Here is a 15224-nt window from a genome sequence, read left to right as displayed (position 1 = left end):
GAGTGCCTGTCCCCACCCCCCCCGTTGGCGCACCTCCCAGGCCTCATCATGTCGATGTGGGTGAAGCCGGTATGCACCAGGTCCTTGGGGAGCTCATAGCCAATGCCGCCTGCGCCCAGCACCAGCACCCACCCGGAAGCCACAGCCTGGCCCAGCTCTCCCTGTAGGGTCCAGCTCCAGCTGTCACCAGAGTGGGTAGTACACTCCCAGAGTGGCCGCTGCCCTGGCCGGGGTTTGGAAGCTGCAGAGGCAGAGTTTGGGAGAGAGAAAGAAAGACTTCTGCTGCTTTCCTTGAATGCAGCCTAAAGCAGAAGCAGCAGAAGTCTTTCTTTCTCTTCCCCAAACTCTGCCTCTGCAACTTCCAAACCCCGGCCAGGGCAGCGGCTGCTCTGGGAGTGTGCTTCCCACTCTATGGTGACGATTGCTGGAGGCCTCCTCTTCCCCCTGATCCTCTTCGTTCCTATCGCCCCACAGTCCCCCCACCCAAGCGCTGATCAACCGGAACCCCCGCTGGCGAGCCCAGGAAGCCCCTCTGCCTCGGGAGTTACCAGACTGGACGGCAATCAGGCCAGACTCTTCCTGGGGAAGGGAGCCTTGCGGGACACTTGCCTGCCCTCTCTTCCTCCCACAGGTCCAGTTTACTCTTTCCAGGTGCCCGGCAGCGAGACACCGGGCAGCCGTGTTGAGGGCAGCCTCAACAGACACAGCTCAGCCAGCCCAGTCATGGCCAACGCTCCTTGGCTCCGCGGCTGAGTTTGGCTGCAGGGAGCTGCTGGGCCTCCATAGGCGGCAGCGGCAGCAGCAACGCCTATAGTGCCTCAGTCATCCCTGCCGAGACCTGCACCCAGCTGCGGGACATGCCAGGCCTTCCATTGTAGTCCTCTGCAACTGCCTGCCGTGCATGGAGGCCTCTCTGCCGCTGGTGGCCGCCCTGCCAAGGAAGCCCTGGGGAGGTGATGCTTGCGCTGGGGCTGCTGTGGTGGGCACTTGGTAGCATGGGCTATGGGGACATGGCGCCTGGGCACGGGGGTGAGAGCAAGCAGGCCACCACCATAGCACAGGAGCAGGAGCTTGAGGTCTACAGTCGGTGCCGCGGGGGGCAAAAGGAGCAGGGGCACAGGAGTAGGAGTTCACAGGGATGTGGTCTTGGAAGGGTTGGAGGGGTGAGGGACCTATGTGTGTGTGTAAGAGAGAGGGGGGGACTTATTTTAGGAGGAGGGCGTATATTTAGGCCCACCCCAAAAATCAGGCTTGGCCTAATTTTCGGGACAAGTCCTATTTTTGGGGAAACACAGTACATAATTATATATAGTACTGTCTTGTTTAATATATATTTGGGAATAACAGATACTTTAATATATAAAACTAACTAAATAGATAGTTTAATATATATTTGGGGATAACAGATACTATTCCCCTAAGTGGTTCATTAAATTGTTGCTTTTTAGTTAAGATTTTCCTAAAGAAGAAAGACATCTAAATTATATATAACAGAGTTGGAAGGGACCTTGGAGGTCTTCTAGTCCAACTCCCTGCTTAGGCAGGAAACCCTACACCACTTCAGACAAATGGTTATCCAGTATCTTTTTTAAAATTTCCAGTATTCATTTTTATTGTAGCTATTCTTCCTATTAATGATAATTGTAGATTTTCCATTTCTCCAAATCTGCTATAATTTGTTACATCAGTTTATAGTAATTATCTTCCTTAACAGTTACACTTCTTGCTGTCACTTTCTTATTAATCTGAATATCTATTCTCTTCATTAACTCTTTTTTCTGCATACCGTAAGATTTTTAACTAATATCTTAGTTTTCTCTTTATTTGCTTAACATTTATTGTTTCTTTTATGTAAAGAGCTACTCCTCTCTTATGTTGTGATAGAGAAGATATAGTTTCCCAATTTTGGAATGTTCCAACAGTTTATTATGTTGTTTTTTTTAATATAAACCTCTTACTGGCAAATCATATCCAACTTTAATTTTTCTAATTTACTAAAAGTCCTTTTCCTTTTTATAGCTGAATTATAGATGGGTTTTGTTGTTATGGTCGCTCTTATCTCTCTCTGCTCTTTTGCCTTTGCTCCTTCTCTCTTTGCTATTTCCTCTCTCTTTTGTCTTCTTTTTGTTGCATTTCTTTCTCTTCTATGGCTTCCTCTTGTTGCCTATCCTCTTTTTCCTCTCTTACTCTCATTTCCTTTTGTGGTCCAAAATAGTGCTCATAAAATTGTTCTGCTTTTTCTATGGAATTCTGTCTATATCTTTGCTCCATCCAGGTCACCAATATTCCCTCTGGTATCAGCCATCTAAAATTTACTCCATTCTTAATGAGTTGTCTTGTCAGAAATTGATATTCCTTTCTTATTTTTCTTACTCTTCTGGGGATCTGTTTTAAAACTGCTATTTCTTTCTTTTTGTATTTTAAAGGGTCATATCTCGCTCTTTGTAGTATCTCTGCTTTTATTGCTTTTTTAGTAAATCTCACATGTACCTCTCTGGGGTGTCTATTTCTTGTTGCATATCTAGTGTAAACTCTAAATATTTCATCCATCTCAGCAAGCACCTTTTCTTTGGCCACCTCTAAGGCATTTGGCAGCAGCTCTGCCATTATCTCTGCCAAATGTTCTCCCTTTTCTTCCTCAATATTCTGGAATCGCAAGTAGTAATCAGCCTTATCCATCTCAAGTGATATTATTATTCACTCATGACTTTTATCTGCCAGGATAAGTCTGTAATCAACTTCTTCCACTCTTTTCTCTGTTTATTCAGCTTTCTCTTCTACTTTCTGAATGCATTGTTCATTTTTAGCCATTATTTGTTGAAAATTCTCTATTTTATCCTCTAGTTTTCCTATTCTTTCCTTACTCCCTTCATACATGGCCTGAAAAATAGCTTTCATCTCTAATTGCATCGTATTCATTTTCTCTCACTGCAACATAGCATCCAATGACCTTTGGCTGTTGGGCTAGATGCTGATGCTGAGGATGGCACAGATATAATTTTCTTCATTTTGAGATGTTTTAATAAATTTAAACCAATTATTAAAGATTATAACTACAATACCCCAATAGCCCCAGTGTTGACCGCCCACTTCACTATCTCCTTCCAATTTCCCTTTTTATAAAGATATTCAGGAGTCAAAACATTCAATATTACTGTATCCCTTTTTCCTTCTTATTTTCAATCTCCAAATAATGTCACTGTTTTTTTTAATTGTAATCCCAAAGGAGTGTATTATAATCCACAAAAAAGAAGAAGTGAAACTGTTAATTATAATCCAAGAGGAGAGCGAAGATATAAATTGTAACCCAAGAATTGTTAAACTGTTGACCCCTTTGTTCTTCAAAAAATATTCTTCTCTTGTTAAATTTATAATCCACATAGGCCCATTAAGCTCCAAAATTCAACCACCAACTGTCTTATATCTTCTGAGGGTGAGTTCACAGAGCAGAAAATAAAAGAGAAGGAAAATATTTTGCTGTTCTCAGTTTCTGTTCGCTTCATCTGTTTAGGTTCTGCTTGAGTTCCAAGAGCTACACTATTTTAAAAGGCCTCAGTATTTCACTCTCAGCTATCTAACATAAACAGCTTATTGATGCAGGTGTTCTTTGTTTTAACAGCTAGTCTTTATCTTCTTCAGCCTCTCAAGCAGTGGTGGGCTGCAACTGGTTTAACAACCAGTTCCGTGAGAGTGTGTGCCTAACGCGCTTGCGTACAGCTTTCAAGATACAGCAATTTGAAGCTCATCTGCTTACTTTCTAAGGCAGCCCCAGTAAGTAGAACAGCGGAGGCACAGAAATCAGCTACGCCATGCAAATCAGATGACCCAGAAAGAAGGAAATATAGGACAGAATAGGGCGGGTCCAGCTGATCGTCAGAACTACCAGTTTGTCTGAATCAATCCGAACTAGCAGCAGCTTACCATGGCTGTGTTTTCTTTCCTTTCTCACTTGTACCTCTCAACATCTCCTTCTGTTTGTAGGTGTCACAGTTGCTCTTTTTCTCTCCCTTTTCTTCCTTTTATTTTATATTATATTATCCTATCTAAGTTTTTTCAAAAAAGATTCTCTAGATCCAAATTTTATAATCCCCAAAAGCGTCCAAATTAGTCAATATTATATTTGAAGTCCCCAGTCCAGCTTCCTAGTTTCCAAATTCTTTCACTCTTTTAAAAAATTCTCTTATCTTTCTTCTGGTTTTAAAAATGGCTCTTAGGCTTACTCGCCGCTTTTCTTGGGAGGTGTTAGGAAAACAATTCCACAATTCCTCCTTTTAGGGTCCTACTTTCACCAAGGCTAATTTCCAGGTGGCTCATTTCTCAACAGAAGTCAGAAGTTAGAAATCTACCCCAGATCTCACAAGCAGATCGTTCACACTGTTCCTCAGTCTTTTGTGCTTTCTTCATCGGTGGCTGCCACAGCTTCGGTCAGGCCCACAATGGCCATCCTTTTCTTCCTGCTGGATTGAAAGCCTTCTCTGGATCAATCAGGGAGTTTGCAATTTCCTGAGATCAACAGAGCATGCTCTCTTACTTCATCACCCCTCCAAAGTGATTTAGGTCCATCAGAACCTCCTTGCAGTTTGAATTTTGCCATGATCCCATGGAGCCCCATGGAGATGCTCTGTGTCGCTGCAATGTCAGCCCTGCCCTCAATTGAGGACTACCCACTGAGTGCGGTTGGTCAGCCAGTTACAAATCCATCTGGTGGTGACCCACATTTTTCTATTTTATCTAGTAGTAGGTTAGTCTACTTTATCAAATGCTTTACTGAAGTCCAAGTAAATTATATCGACAGCATTCCTCTGGTCCACTAATTTTGTCATGTTGTCAAAGAATACAATAAGATTAGTCTGGCATGATCTGTTTTTGACAATCCCATGTTGGCTTTTGGTTATTACTTTGTTTGCTTCTAGGTGTTTCGCTGATTCATTGCTTGATTATCTTTTCCAGAATCTTCCCTGGGGTCAGGCTGATAGGTCTGTAGTTACTGAAATTATCTCTCTTAAAGCCCAAAACTCTAGTCTGACTTTGCTCTATTGCTTGTGCTTGCATAATGTTGAATTCCAATATTGCATGATCGCTTGCCCCCAAGGTTCAAGTAGCTTCAACATTTTCTATCATTTCATCTCTGTTAGTGAGAATTAAATTCAATATGGCTGATCCCCTTGTTCGCTTCTCTACTTTTTGGAAAACAAAGTTGTCTGCTAGGTTTGTTAGGAACCTGTTGGGTCTTCCACTTGGTGCAGTTTGTCTCTCAGTTGATGTCAGGGTAGTTAGAATCCCCCATTACTTATATGGTTCCTACATACCTTAAGTTAGCTGCCTAGCAAAAAGTTCATCTATTTCCTCTGTTTGGTTGGGTGGCCTATAGAATATACCTATGGTAATGTCATTTTCCTCCCCTTTAATATTTACCCAAATGCATTCAAGATGATTTTCATCATTGTTGTGCTCTATTTCTGTAGAGATGTAGTTATTTTATATATATAGTGCAACTCTACTTCCTGTTTATTTGGTCTATTTCTTTTAAATAATTTAAATCCCTCTAGCTGTATGTTCCATTTGTGGGTTTCATCCCACCAAATTTTGTAATGGCAACTATATCATATTTGCCCTCATTTACTTGAACTTCTAATTTATTCCTCATACTCTGTGCATTGGTGTATAGACATTTGAGTACATTTTGATTGACCCCGTGTTTACTGTCTACATAACCTGTGTTGTGCCTGACTGCTCCTACTTTCTTGCTGCCTGTTTGATTAGTGAACATGGTATGGCAGTCACTATTAAATGCTTGGTTTTGCTTGACAGCAAGGTTGATAATCTTACCCACACAAACATCTATGTTACATGCACTGATAACTCTATTAAATTTAGATTGCTGGGGACAGAAACATTATGTATCAATTAATTCTCTGTCACCGCTGTTCAGTTTAAATGTTTATCCAGAAAATCTGTGCATTTAGTGCCAAGTGACTCAGTTGGGTTGAAGGGTTGAAAACGGATTAGATTCATTTGCCAATCTGCTTGCTGGGGTAATCAAGTTAAGGTCCAAACTTTACTTATCTTTACTTATTTCCAAAGATAATCCAAAGCTCTTTTAAGACCATTTTAGTGAATTTGGTGATCTGGTTCACCTACCTTATCCATTGTCCTCTCCTCTCTTACTTTTCTTTCAATCTTGCTCAATATTATGTCAATAAACACTTTTTAGAAGTACAGTACTCTATAAGCCCTTGTTTTTATTTTTTGAAGCCCATCATGACCAGCTAACATGACATTAACGTAATTTAGAAAAAAATTCCTAATCAACTTGATAGTTGTTAATATAAGATAAAATACCTGTGAATCTTCTAAGATCTTCAGTGACATGGCTTCACTCTCAAGCCTTCGATATGAGCAAACTGGTATATCAGATAATGTCTCCAACAGTGGGCTATTTAGGGTTTCTGGCAGTAAGAGACTCAGAAAACCAGATAACACAGTTGCCACTCCAAACACAACATATGGCAGACACCAATATATAACTTTCTGGGGGGAAAAAAAGATTATTTGGGGGAGCAATTATACTTTCCATGTTAATCCCACAACCCAGCTACTAAACCTTTGGCAAATTTAAATCATTTTTAGATGCTCTAAATTGTGAATCTGGTAACTTCAGTATACCTTAACTGATCCAAAATTATGTATTTTCAATATGTATGTTTATTCAATATATATTATATTCAATAATTTCAGTATGTAAAGAATTAGAAGAAAATCAATGGGAGTCCACTAATGGGAGAAAATAGGTGATGGGCAGCAGGGGAAAAGCAGAACTGCTTAATTCCGTCTTTACTTCTACTTTTACACCAAAGGAAAAACAACCCAATCTACCAAAACCAACACAGTAAGAGACAGAAAAGGAATGCAGGTCAAAATAGATAAGAAATTGGTAAGAGAACACCTATCTATTCTAAACAAGTCCAAATCCCCAGGACCAGATGGTTAACATCCCAGAATTCTGAAGGAGTTGGCAGATGTGAATTTGGAACCACTGAACCATATCTTTTAAAGATCCTTGAGCACTGGGGAACTAAGAGGGGAAAAATGATTCAACAGTGTTGAAATGATTCCCGGCTTCAAGAAGGGGGAAAAAGTAGATCTGGAAACAAGAGACTAATCAGATTGACATCAATACCTGGAAAAATCATTGAAAAGATAATCAAGCAACAGATTTGTGAGCACCTACAAGATGATCACTAGAAGTGTGGGTTTGTTAAAAACATCATGCCAAACAAACCTTACTGCATTTTTTGATAAACTGACTAAATTAGTGGATCAAGGAAATGCTGTGGATATAGTTTACTTGGACTTCAGTAAGTCACTTGACAAAGTAGACCACAGCCTACTTCTTGATAAGAGAGAACAATGTGGAATAGACAGCAATATCACCAGATGGATTTGAAATGTGCAGTCCTCAAAGGAAGTATAACTACATGGAGAAAGCATGCAGTGAGGTGCCTCAAGGTTTTGTCTTAGGGAGTGTTCAGTGTTCTTCAACATTTTCATAAATGATCTATATATTAGATCAAATTTGCAAATGATACCAAGCTGGGGAGAACTGCCAATACTTTAGAAAATGCAACAAGATGCAGTTCAATGGTGAGCACAGTTAAGGTCTTGCACTTAGGCAGAAAAAACCAGATACACAGGTACAGAATAAGGAATATTTGGCTCAACAATAATACCTGTGAGAGGGATCTAGGTAATCCTTAAATGATGCTGAGACTCTAAGAAAGAATGCAGAAAAGAACAACAATTTTAAGTGGTCTACAGGTTGGACTATATGATGAATGGTTAAGAAACTAGGTATGTCACCCTAAGAGAAGGGTGACATGATAGTTGTCTTTCTGTACTACAGGGGCTATCACAGAAAAGAACGGGTCAACTTATTCTCCAAAATATCTGAAGGCAGGACAAAAAGCAACATGTGGAAACTCATTAAAGAGAGATCCAAACTAGAATTAAGGAGAATCTTCCTGATAGTGAGAACAATTAATCAGTGGAACAGTTTGCCTCCTGGAGTTGTGAGTATTCCATCACTGGAGTTTTTCAACAAAAGTTTGGACAACCTTTTGTCCGGGATGGTATAAAGTCACCTGCCTTGGGCACGGGGTTGGACTAGAAGACTTCTAAGTCTTCTAGACTTCTCCATCCATCCCAGTGGTGAAATCTAGCTGGATCTATCCAGCTCACGTGAACAGGTAGCGGCGGCAGCGGGACACTCCACCCACCCACCGGGATGTCATTACATCCCGTTTTTCACCCTCTGCAGATGCACAGGAGGTTCTGTGCATGCGCAAAAGAGGCACATGCGAGCTTAACAAGTCTGTGCTCGCACGCGCTCCCATTCCCAAACCGGTAGCGAAGGTAAGTGGATTTCACCGCTGATCCAGCCCTGTGATTCTATGAAAATTATGTAAGCACAGATAAATATACAAAGCTATAGTAGGCAGAATTAAGTTAAATGAAGAAGAGGACAAAATGGAAGGGAGAGAAGTTGGGGAAAAACTTGATTCTGATCTATAATACCTTACTCGTGCCTTTGATTTAAAGGGGAAAGTACAATGTAATTCTCATGAAGCAGAATGAACTTCATTCTTTTGCAATATGGATTTTTTTTTTTTTGTTTACATTTATACCCCGCCCTTCTCCGAAGACTCAGGGCGGCTTACAGTGTATAGGGCAATAGTCTCATTCTATTTGTATATATTTTTTTACAAAGTCAACTTATTGCCCCCCCAACAATCTGGGTCCTCATTTTACCTACCTTATAAAGGATGGAAGGCTGAGTCAACCTTGGGCCGGGCTCGAACCTGCAGTAATTGCAGGCTTTGTGTTCTTAATAACAGGTCTTAATAACAGGCCTTACCAGGCTGAGCTATCCGGCCCTAATTCCAACTGTTTTAGAAAACACAATGAATCACTGAAATTTGCAATAGAATTTGGAAATAAATTTCTCATCATATTTCACACATTCTAGACTAGTGTTCTTAATCTGGACTCCTTTTAGTCTGATGAATTGTATGAAAATTAAATAAAAATGAAAAATGTATCTACTGTAAATGGATGAAATAAAACACACAGATACACAGACTACTGCAAAGGAAACTCATGAAAGAAATAATGATGCAGTGTCAGATTTTTACCCTTGATTGGGCCATATAAAATCTTTTTATCTTATCACTGGTTTCACCTCCTCTGATATCTGTTCCTTTTCTCCTTAGAGGAAAGGAAGGGAAATGTGATATAGAACAGGATATCCCCTTTTGTTTTTTTTCTAGATTTTTCTTAGTATGTTTCTAAAATCCCAAAGGAGCTGAGGCAATGCTTCCTACTTTGGCCTGGCTCTTAAGAGGAGGAAAGAATTCTGAGAAGGTTGATAACATGAAGACTGAATCCCCTGAAATACTGATAGGTATATGGTCTGACCCTATATAATGAATGGGGAAAAAACCCTTTCCCAGAGGTTGAAAAGGGTTGAAAGAAAGCTCAATCCAATCACTTTAAGCCTGTCTTTCCATGGAATGGTCAGAGACCTTCAGAGTCCAGGAAAATCAGACTTTACAGTCAGAAATAGGAAAAAATCCCTTTCCAGTGGATTTTTAAAAGAAAGGAGAGCTCAGTTTGGTCTGGGCTTGCAAATTCCAAGTTAAGAAAGGATCCCCATAGAAAGTTGGATTGATAATCTAGGAAAAATATAGTTATCTATACTAGCGGAAACGTATAGTGGCTGAAATTAGCATTTTGACTCTAGGAAATCATTCAAGTCCCTTTAGTAGCCCTTCTTTTCTTATTTTATTCTACCATGATTCTCTCTCTGTGTATGTATCTCTGGCTGAAAAAGCATTAGCTGTAAAAGTCACAGGTCTTTTGTTTTTCAGATCCCATTTGTTTTGGCAATGATGATATACATAATAAAAAGCTTGACTTTTTAATACAATCAGTGCTTTCATTCTGACAAGAGAATTTGCCTCTATCATTTATCCAGCTATGTGTTTAGATCTCTAAAAGAAGGTAGGAAGTTTGCTATTTTTCATTTGAGTAAATAGTCCAGAAAGAGATTTTTTTTGCTGGAATAAAGTAGATGATGCAACATAAGAAACAGGATTTTCTTAGGCATGCAGGAAAATACAGTGGAATTGTGGTGAAAGGCTAAGTGATTCCAACTCAAGGGAGTGCCAACCCATTACATCCCAATAAATGTGTGCAAGAGTGTCCCAGTTACAATCTGTATTTATAACCAGACCCTGTATGTCCAAATTGATACAGCAATCATGTTAAGAATGGCTAAGAATGTTCTTCAGCTCCGTCATCCAAGCAATTAGAGCTTAGAGCAGGGGTGTCAAACTCAAGGCAAGATGTGGTCAGATCTGGCCCGTGGGAAATGTCGGAACCGGCCCGCATTGCTTCAGCCCAGTCTATCTGCATCACTTTGGCCTGGTCTACTTGCGTCGCTTCTGCCAGTCTACCCAATGCGAAGAGGAAACATTGGGCTAGCATGGCTTTGGCCCGGAGTATCCAATGTAGAGAGGAAACATGCCAGCAATTTGGGGAGTGGCATCAAGCTGGCCACGCCCATCCAGTCAGCCATGCCCAGTGAGTGGCATCAAGCTGACCACACCCATCCACTTGGCCATACACCCCTCCCTCCCCCAAGGTGAACCACAGCCCTGATGCAGCCCTCAATGAAATTGAATTTGACACCCCTGACTTAGAGGATCTTAATATGTCAGACAAGTTGCCCTGAAAAATAAATACATTGAATGTAATCATGTTGATCCCTCTGTGGGAAAAGGCAAGAACTTTGTCCTGAAGGTTAATACTGCAACCTATTGCTTCATTAGATGATGCTTTTATAGTCTAGTTACTGGCTCCCTCCTGGGTCAGAAGAATAAATAAAGAAATGCCTGTTTCCAAACTTTGTGGAAGAGAGGTCTTTCTGAAAGTCCACTGTACAAATGCAATGAAAACAGAGACCAGGAACCAGATAGTAGGTGGCAGGCTTGCAATGGGCAAGTTGGAGTCCAAAAGTTCCAATAGACCTAGAATGTCCAGTGTAGGGTATCTTCCATTTTCCCATGGAAAATAACCAGTTTCCTGCAATATCACCTTGGATTGTCTTTAACTGTCTCAACAGTGGACTTGCAACGAGAGCCCATTTTGAGGGCATGTTCTCAGTAAGTGGGGCTACCTCTCTGAGCCAGGAGAAGGTGATTGTGTAGCTGCATTCTTTATCAAAAAATCTGTCTCTAAAAAACAACAGCAGTACCATTTCTGTTGCAATGAAACAATTTAAATTAATATCTGTAGAGATTCTCAGTCATCCAGCTCATGGTTGTCCCAAAGGTGCCTTTTCAGGAGAAAAAGGGACAACCATGACCTGGATGACTAAGAATCTCTACAGACTTTTAGCTATACAATTTGGGATGAACACCCTCTGAATTGTGTAGGAGTAGGAATGGATTTCCAGAGGGAAAATTGTAGACTACAGGAACCAGGAGCACTACTCAGGTGACCCTTAGGACACAGATAAACTGCCAAGTGCTTCAATGACCCGCTAAAAGGATGCAGATTACCAGTTTACTGCAAGGAATATAAATCCTTCCATTCCCCACTACCGTGTCAGAGCTGAAGAAGCTTCTTGGATGAGAAGCAAAATGTCTTCAAAAGAAAAAACAAGAAAGTCCAATTGCTTCCTGAAAAAGCACCTTTGGGACAATTTAAATAAATCTACACATTGGTGCTAATCCCATTTGGAGGTACAATGGGTATGAAAAGAATAGAAAAAAATTGAGACATACCAGAGATGGGACAAAAGGAGCAATAATTCCACCGACTCGGGAAAACATAGAACAGGTTCCCATTCCAACATTCCTTTAAGGAAACAAAACACAGTGATATTCATGTGAAGGTTTCTCTTCCAATTTAGGATTAGAGTTATACTTCTAAATCCAAGAGATCTAAGAATTCTTAGAAATTTAAAATAATTATTTGAGGGCATAATTATTTTAAACATTCATGATAAATGTACCACTAGAAATCCCAGAGCTACAAAAAGCTTGGAAAACCTTTAAGAGAAAGGGAGAAAAAATCAACCAGCAATAATGTCAACGAGATTTCAATCAATTCAGAATAGAACTGGAAGAGACTTTGGAGATCTTCTAGTCCAGCCCCCTGCTCAAGCAGGAGACCTATGCTATACCATTTCAGACAAGTGGCTGTCCAGTCTCTTCTTAGAAACCTCCACTGACAAAGAACCCACAACTTCTGAAGGCAAACTGTTCCACTGGTTAATTGTTCTCACTATTAGAAAGTTTCTCCTTAATTCCAGGTTGCATCTTTCCTTGATTTGCTTTCATTCATTGTTTCTTGTCCTGCCCTCTGGTGTTTTGGAAAATAAGTTGACTCCCTCTTCTTTGTGGTAGCCCCTCAAATACTGGAATACTGCTATTATGTCACCCCTAGTCCTTCTTGTCTCTAGACTAGCCATACCCAAATCCTACAACCGTTCTTCATATGTTTTAGTCTCCAGACTCATCTTAGTTGCTCTTTTTCCAAAGACTCAATATCTTTTTTGTATTGTGGTGACCAAAACTGGATGTAGTAGTCCAGATGTGGTCTTACTAATGTTTTATATAATGGTACTAATACATCACATGATTTTTATTCTATGCCTCTGTTTATAGAACCATTATAAGGTCTATTGTTCAAGTCTGTCAAGATCTTTTTTGATCTTGATCTTGTCTTCTGGAGATTCCTGACAGTTTAGTGTCATCTGCAAATTGGATGAGTTCCCCTTCTATTCTTTCATCTAAGTCATTTATGAAGATATTGAACAGTACTGGGCCTATTTAATTTTACTTACATTTAAATTAAATCACATTAAGACATGAATTTAATTCTAAGCAAGATTGTTCTGACCTTGTATAGATTCAAATAAAAAATAAGCAAGCAAGCTTGAAAACCAGGAACATTTTTTTTAGCCTGAAACTATATTTTATTCCTTGACGTAAGATTACTTCAATTTAGCCTACATATACTCTAATTCAGGGGTCACCAACCTTTCGGACCTCAGGAACTACTAAATTCATAATTTTAAATCCTGCAGACCACTAATATCTGCCTAATGACCGGCTGGGTGGGCATGGCCAACTCGATGTCACTCACGTGGAGTGGCGCCTCACCAGCCCCTATGCGCCCCTCCGCTCCCAGCCACTCCTTGCCTCCCCAGGCTCCTTAGGGCCCCAACAGGAAGCAGCTGTTGCACCTAAGCAGCCAGCACAAGAAAGAGATGGCTCAGTTCAAATTGGATCTGACCAAGAGGGAGGCTCAGCAGAACCACCTCAATGAGGACTAGGAGCATAGGCTTTCCAAGCAGAGGGAAGACCTGTGGGAGTGCAAGGCCAGGTACCGGCACCTGGAGGCTCAGCGGGCTGAGATGGTCAGCCAGTTCCAGGCCATGATGCAGTCCCACTGGAACAAGGCCCTCTGGCTCTTCACCACCTGTGGCACTTCATTCTAGCCTTTGCCCAAGCCCTGTACCAGGAGGCTGAAGCAGATCGCAAGTTGGAATTTCTGCCCCCCTCCGACCCACACAAAAAGACCTCAAAGGGGTAAGACTCTCTTGCAACCATTCATTGCATGTATCTGGCCCAGGATACCATACCATAGTTTGAGGACCCCGATTTAGTGCAATATAAAAAATGCAAATAATTTTTCTGTGGACCACCAAAATTTTCTCGCAGACCACCAGTGGTCCACAGACACCAGTTGGTGACCACTGCTCTAATTAGATCAATACCTACTAAATATGTTAAACAGATTATTAGATACTAAAAAAAGATTTCAAACACGCTCCTGTTTTTTTTTTCAGGAAAAAGGAGTAGGGGGGTCATTTCTGCTCAAAAGGACTTATTAAATTGATTGATTTTCTAAGCAGACGGGAATTTCACAAGCGTTCGATCTTTGATGTAGAATCAGCACGGCAAGTACCGACTCCCTTTTTGAAACCTGAAACCTTTCTTTGTCTTTGATTAATTGACTTTTAAAATGGCGTCTGAAAGTGAAAGTAAAATTTTTTAGTACGATAAAGTAGCGTTATTTGTGGATTGTTACAAACGGAGTTTTTTTATACTAAAAAAAGATTTCATGAGATGGTCAAATCCTTGGGTTTTCTTATTGATGTCTTACACACAAAGATAGCAGTTTCATGTTTTCTCATTGCCAGATGGGTCACAGAGCTTATATTTTGACCTCTATTTCTTCATGGACACAAACTGTTAGCACAATAAATACTGATAGTTATTTAACTACTTTGATGTAAAAAACTAAGGGACTTAGTTCCTTTTTTTTAGTTAGAAGTCAAGTTTTTTCTTACAGGTTTTTTCCAGGCTTTAAGATCTGGAAAATGATACAAAAACTTAAACTTGACCCCAATTTTCATGAGAAAAAAATAGTGCCAGACTGAAAATTGCTGATACATCTTGTCCCTGAAATCCTTGGTAAAGAATATAATTAACACACTATTTACTATTAGTCTTTTTATATCAAAAACTATTTCAATTGTCCAAACCAGGGTGAAATCTAAAATTTTTCCCTACTGATCCTGTAGGCATGGCTTAATTGGTGGGCGTGGCTTGGTGGTCAGATGACTGGGTGGGCGTGGCCAATAACATGATAGCTGTGTTCCAATATCTCAGGGGTTGCCACAAAGAAGAGGGAGTCGGGCTGTTCTCCAAAGCACCTGAGGGTAGAACAAGAAGCAATGGGTGGAAACTGATCAAAGAAAGAAGCAACTTAGAACTAAGGAGAAATTTCCTGACAGTTAGAACAATTAATAAGTGGAACGACTTGCCTGCAGAAGTTGTGAATGCTCCAACACTGGAAATTTTTAAGAAAATGTTGGATAACCATCTGACTGAGATGGTGTAGGGTTCCTGCCTAGGCAGGGGGTTGGACTAGAAGGCCTCCAAGGTCCCCTCCAACTCTGTTGTTATGTTATGTTAATAACAATAAATAATAAAAATAATAAACAAAGTATACAAAACAATAAGAGGTACCAAAAACCAACTTTCACACTTTACACAAACACAACACAACTCAATACAACTGACTCACACACAATGTAAAAGCAGCTGCACTTCACCCAAAATGGCCCCTGCAATAAGCAGGAATTTCAC

General features: G+C 40.4%; 1 protein-coding gene across 4 annotated transcripts in view; it reads right to left on the bottom strand.

Annotated features, from left to right (window-relative positions):
* Positions 1–15224, bottom strand: part of SLC22A15 (solute carrier family 22 member 15) — a 60686-nt gene that overhangs the window by 13563 nt on the left and 31899 nt on the right. For 2 of the 4 annotated variants that reach the window (XM_058167447.1, XM_058167448.1), the window contains 2 exons: positions 11847–11919; positions 6343–6531 (listed from right to left, as the gene is read on the bottom strand). In XM_058167447.1, coding sequence (XP_058023430.1) covers positions 6343–6531; positions 11847–11919 — 262 coding nt within the window. The other 2 variants (XR_009153275.1, XM_058167449.1) reach the window with 2 other exon arrangements.

This window comes from Ahaetulla prasina, chromosome 2 (assembly GCF_028640845.1).
Source record: "Ahaetulla prasina isolate Xishuangbanna chromosome 2, ASM2864084v1, whole genome shotgun sequence".
Lineage (NCBI taxonomy): Eukaryota > Metazoa > Chordata > Lepidosauria > Squamata > Colubridae > Ahaetulla > Ahaetulla prasina.
This window is presented reverse-complemented; position numbering and strand designations above follow the sequence as displayed.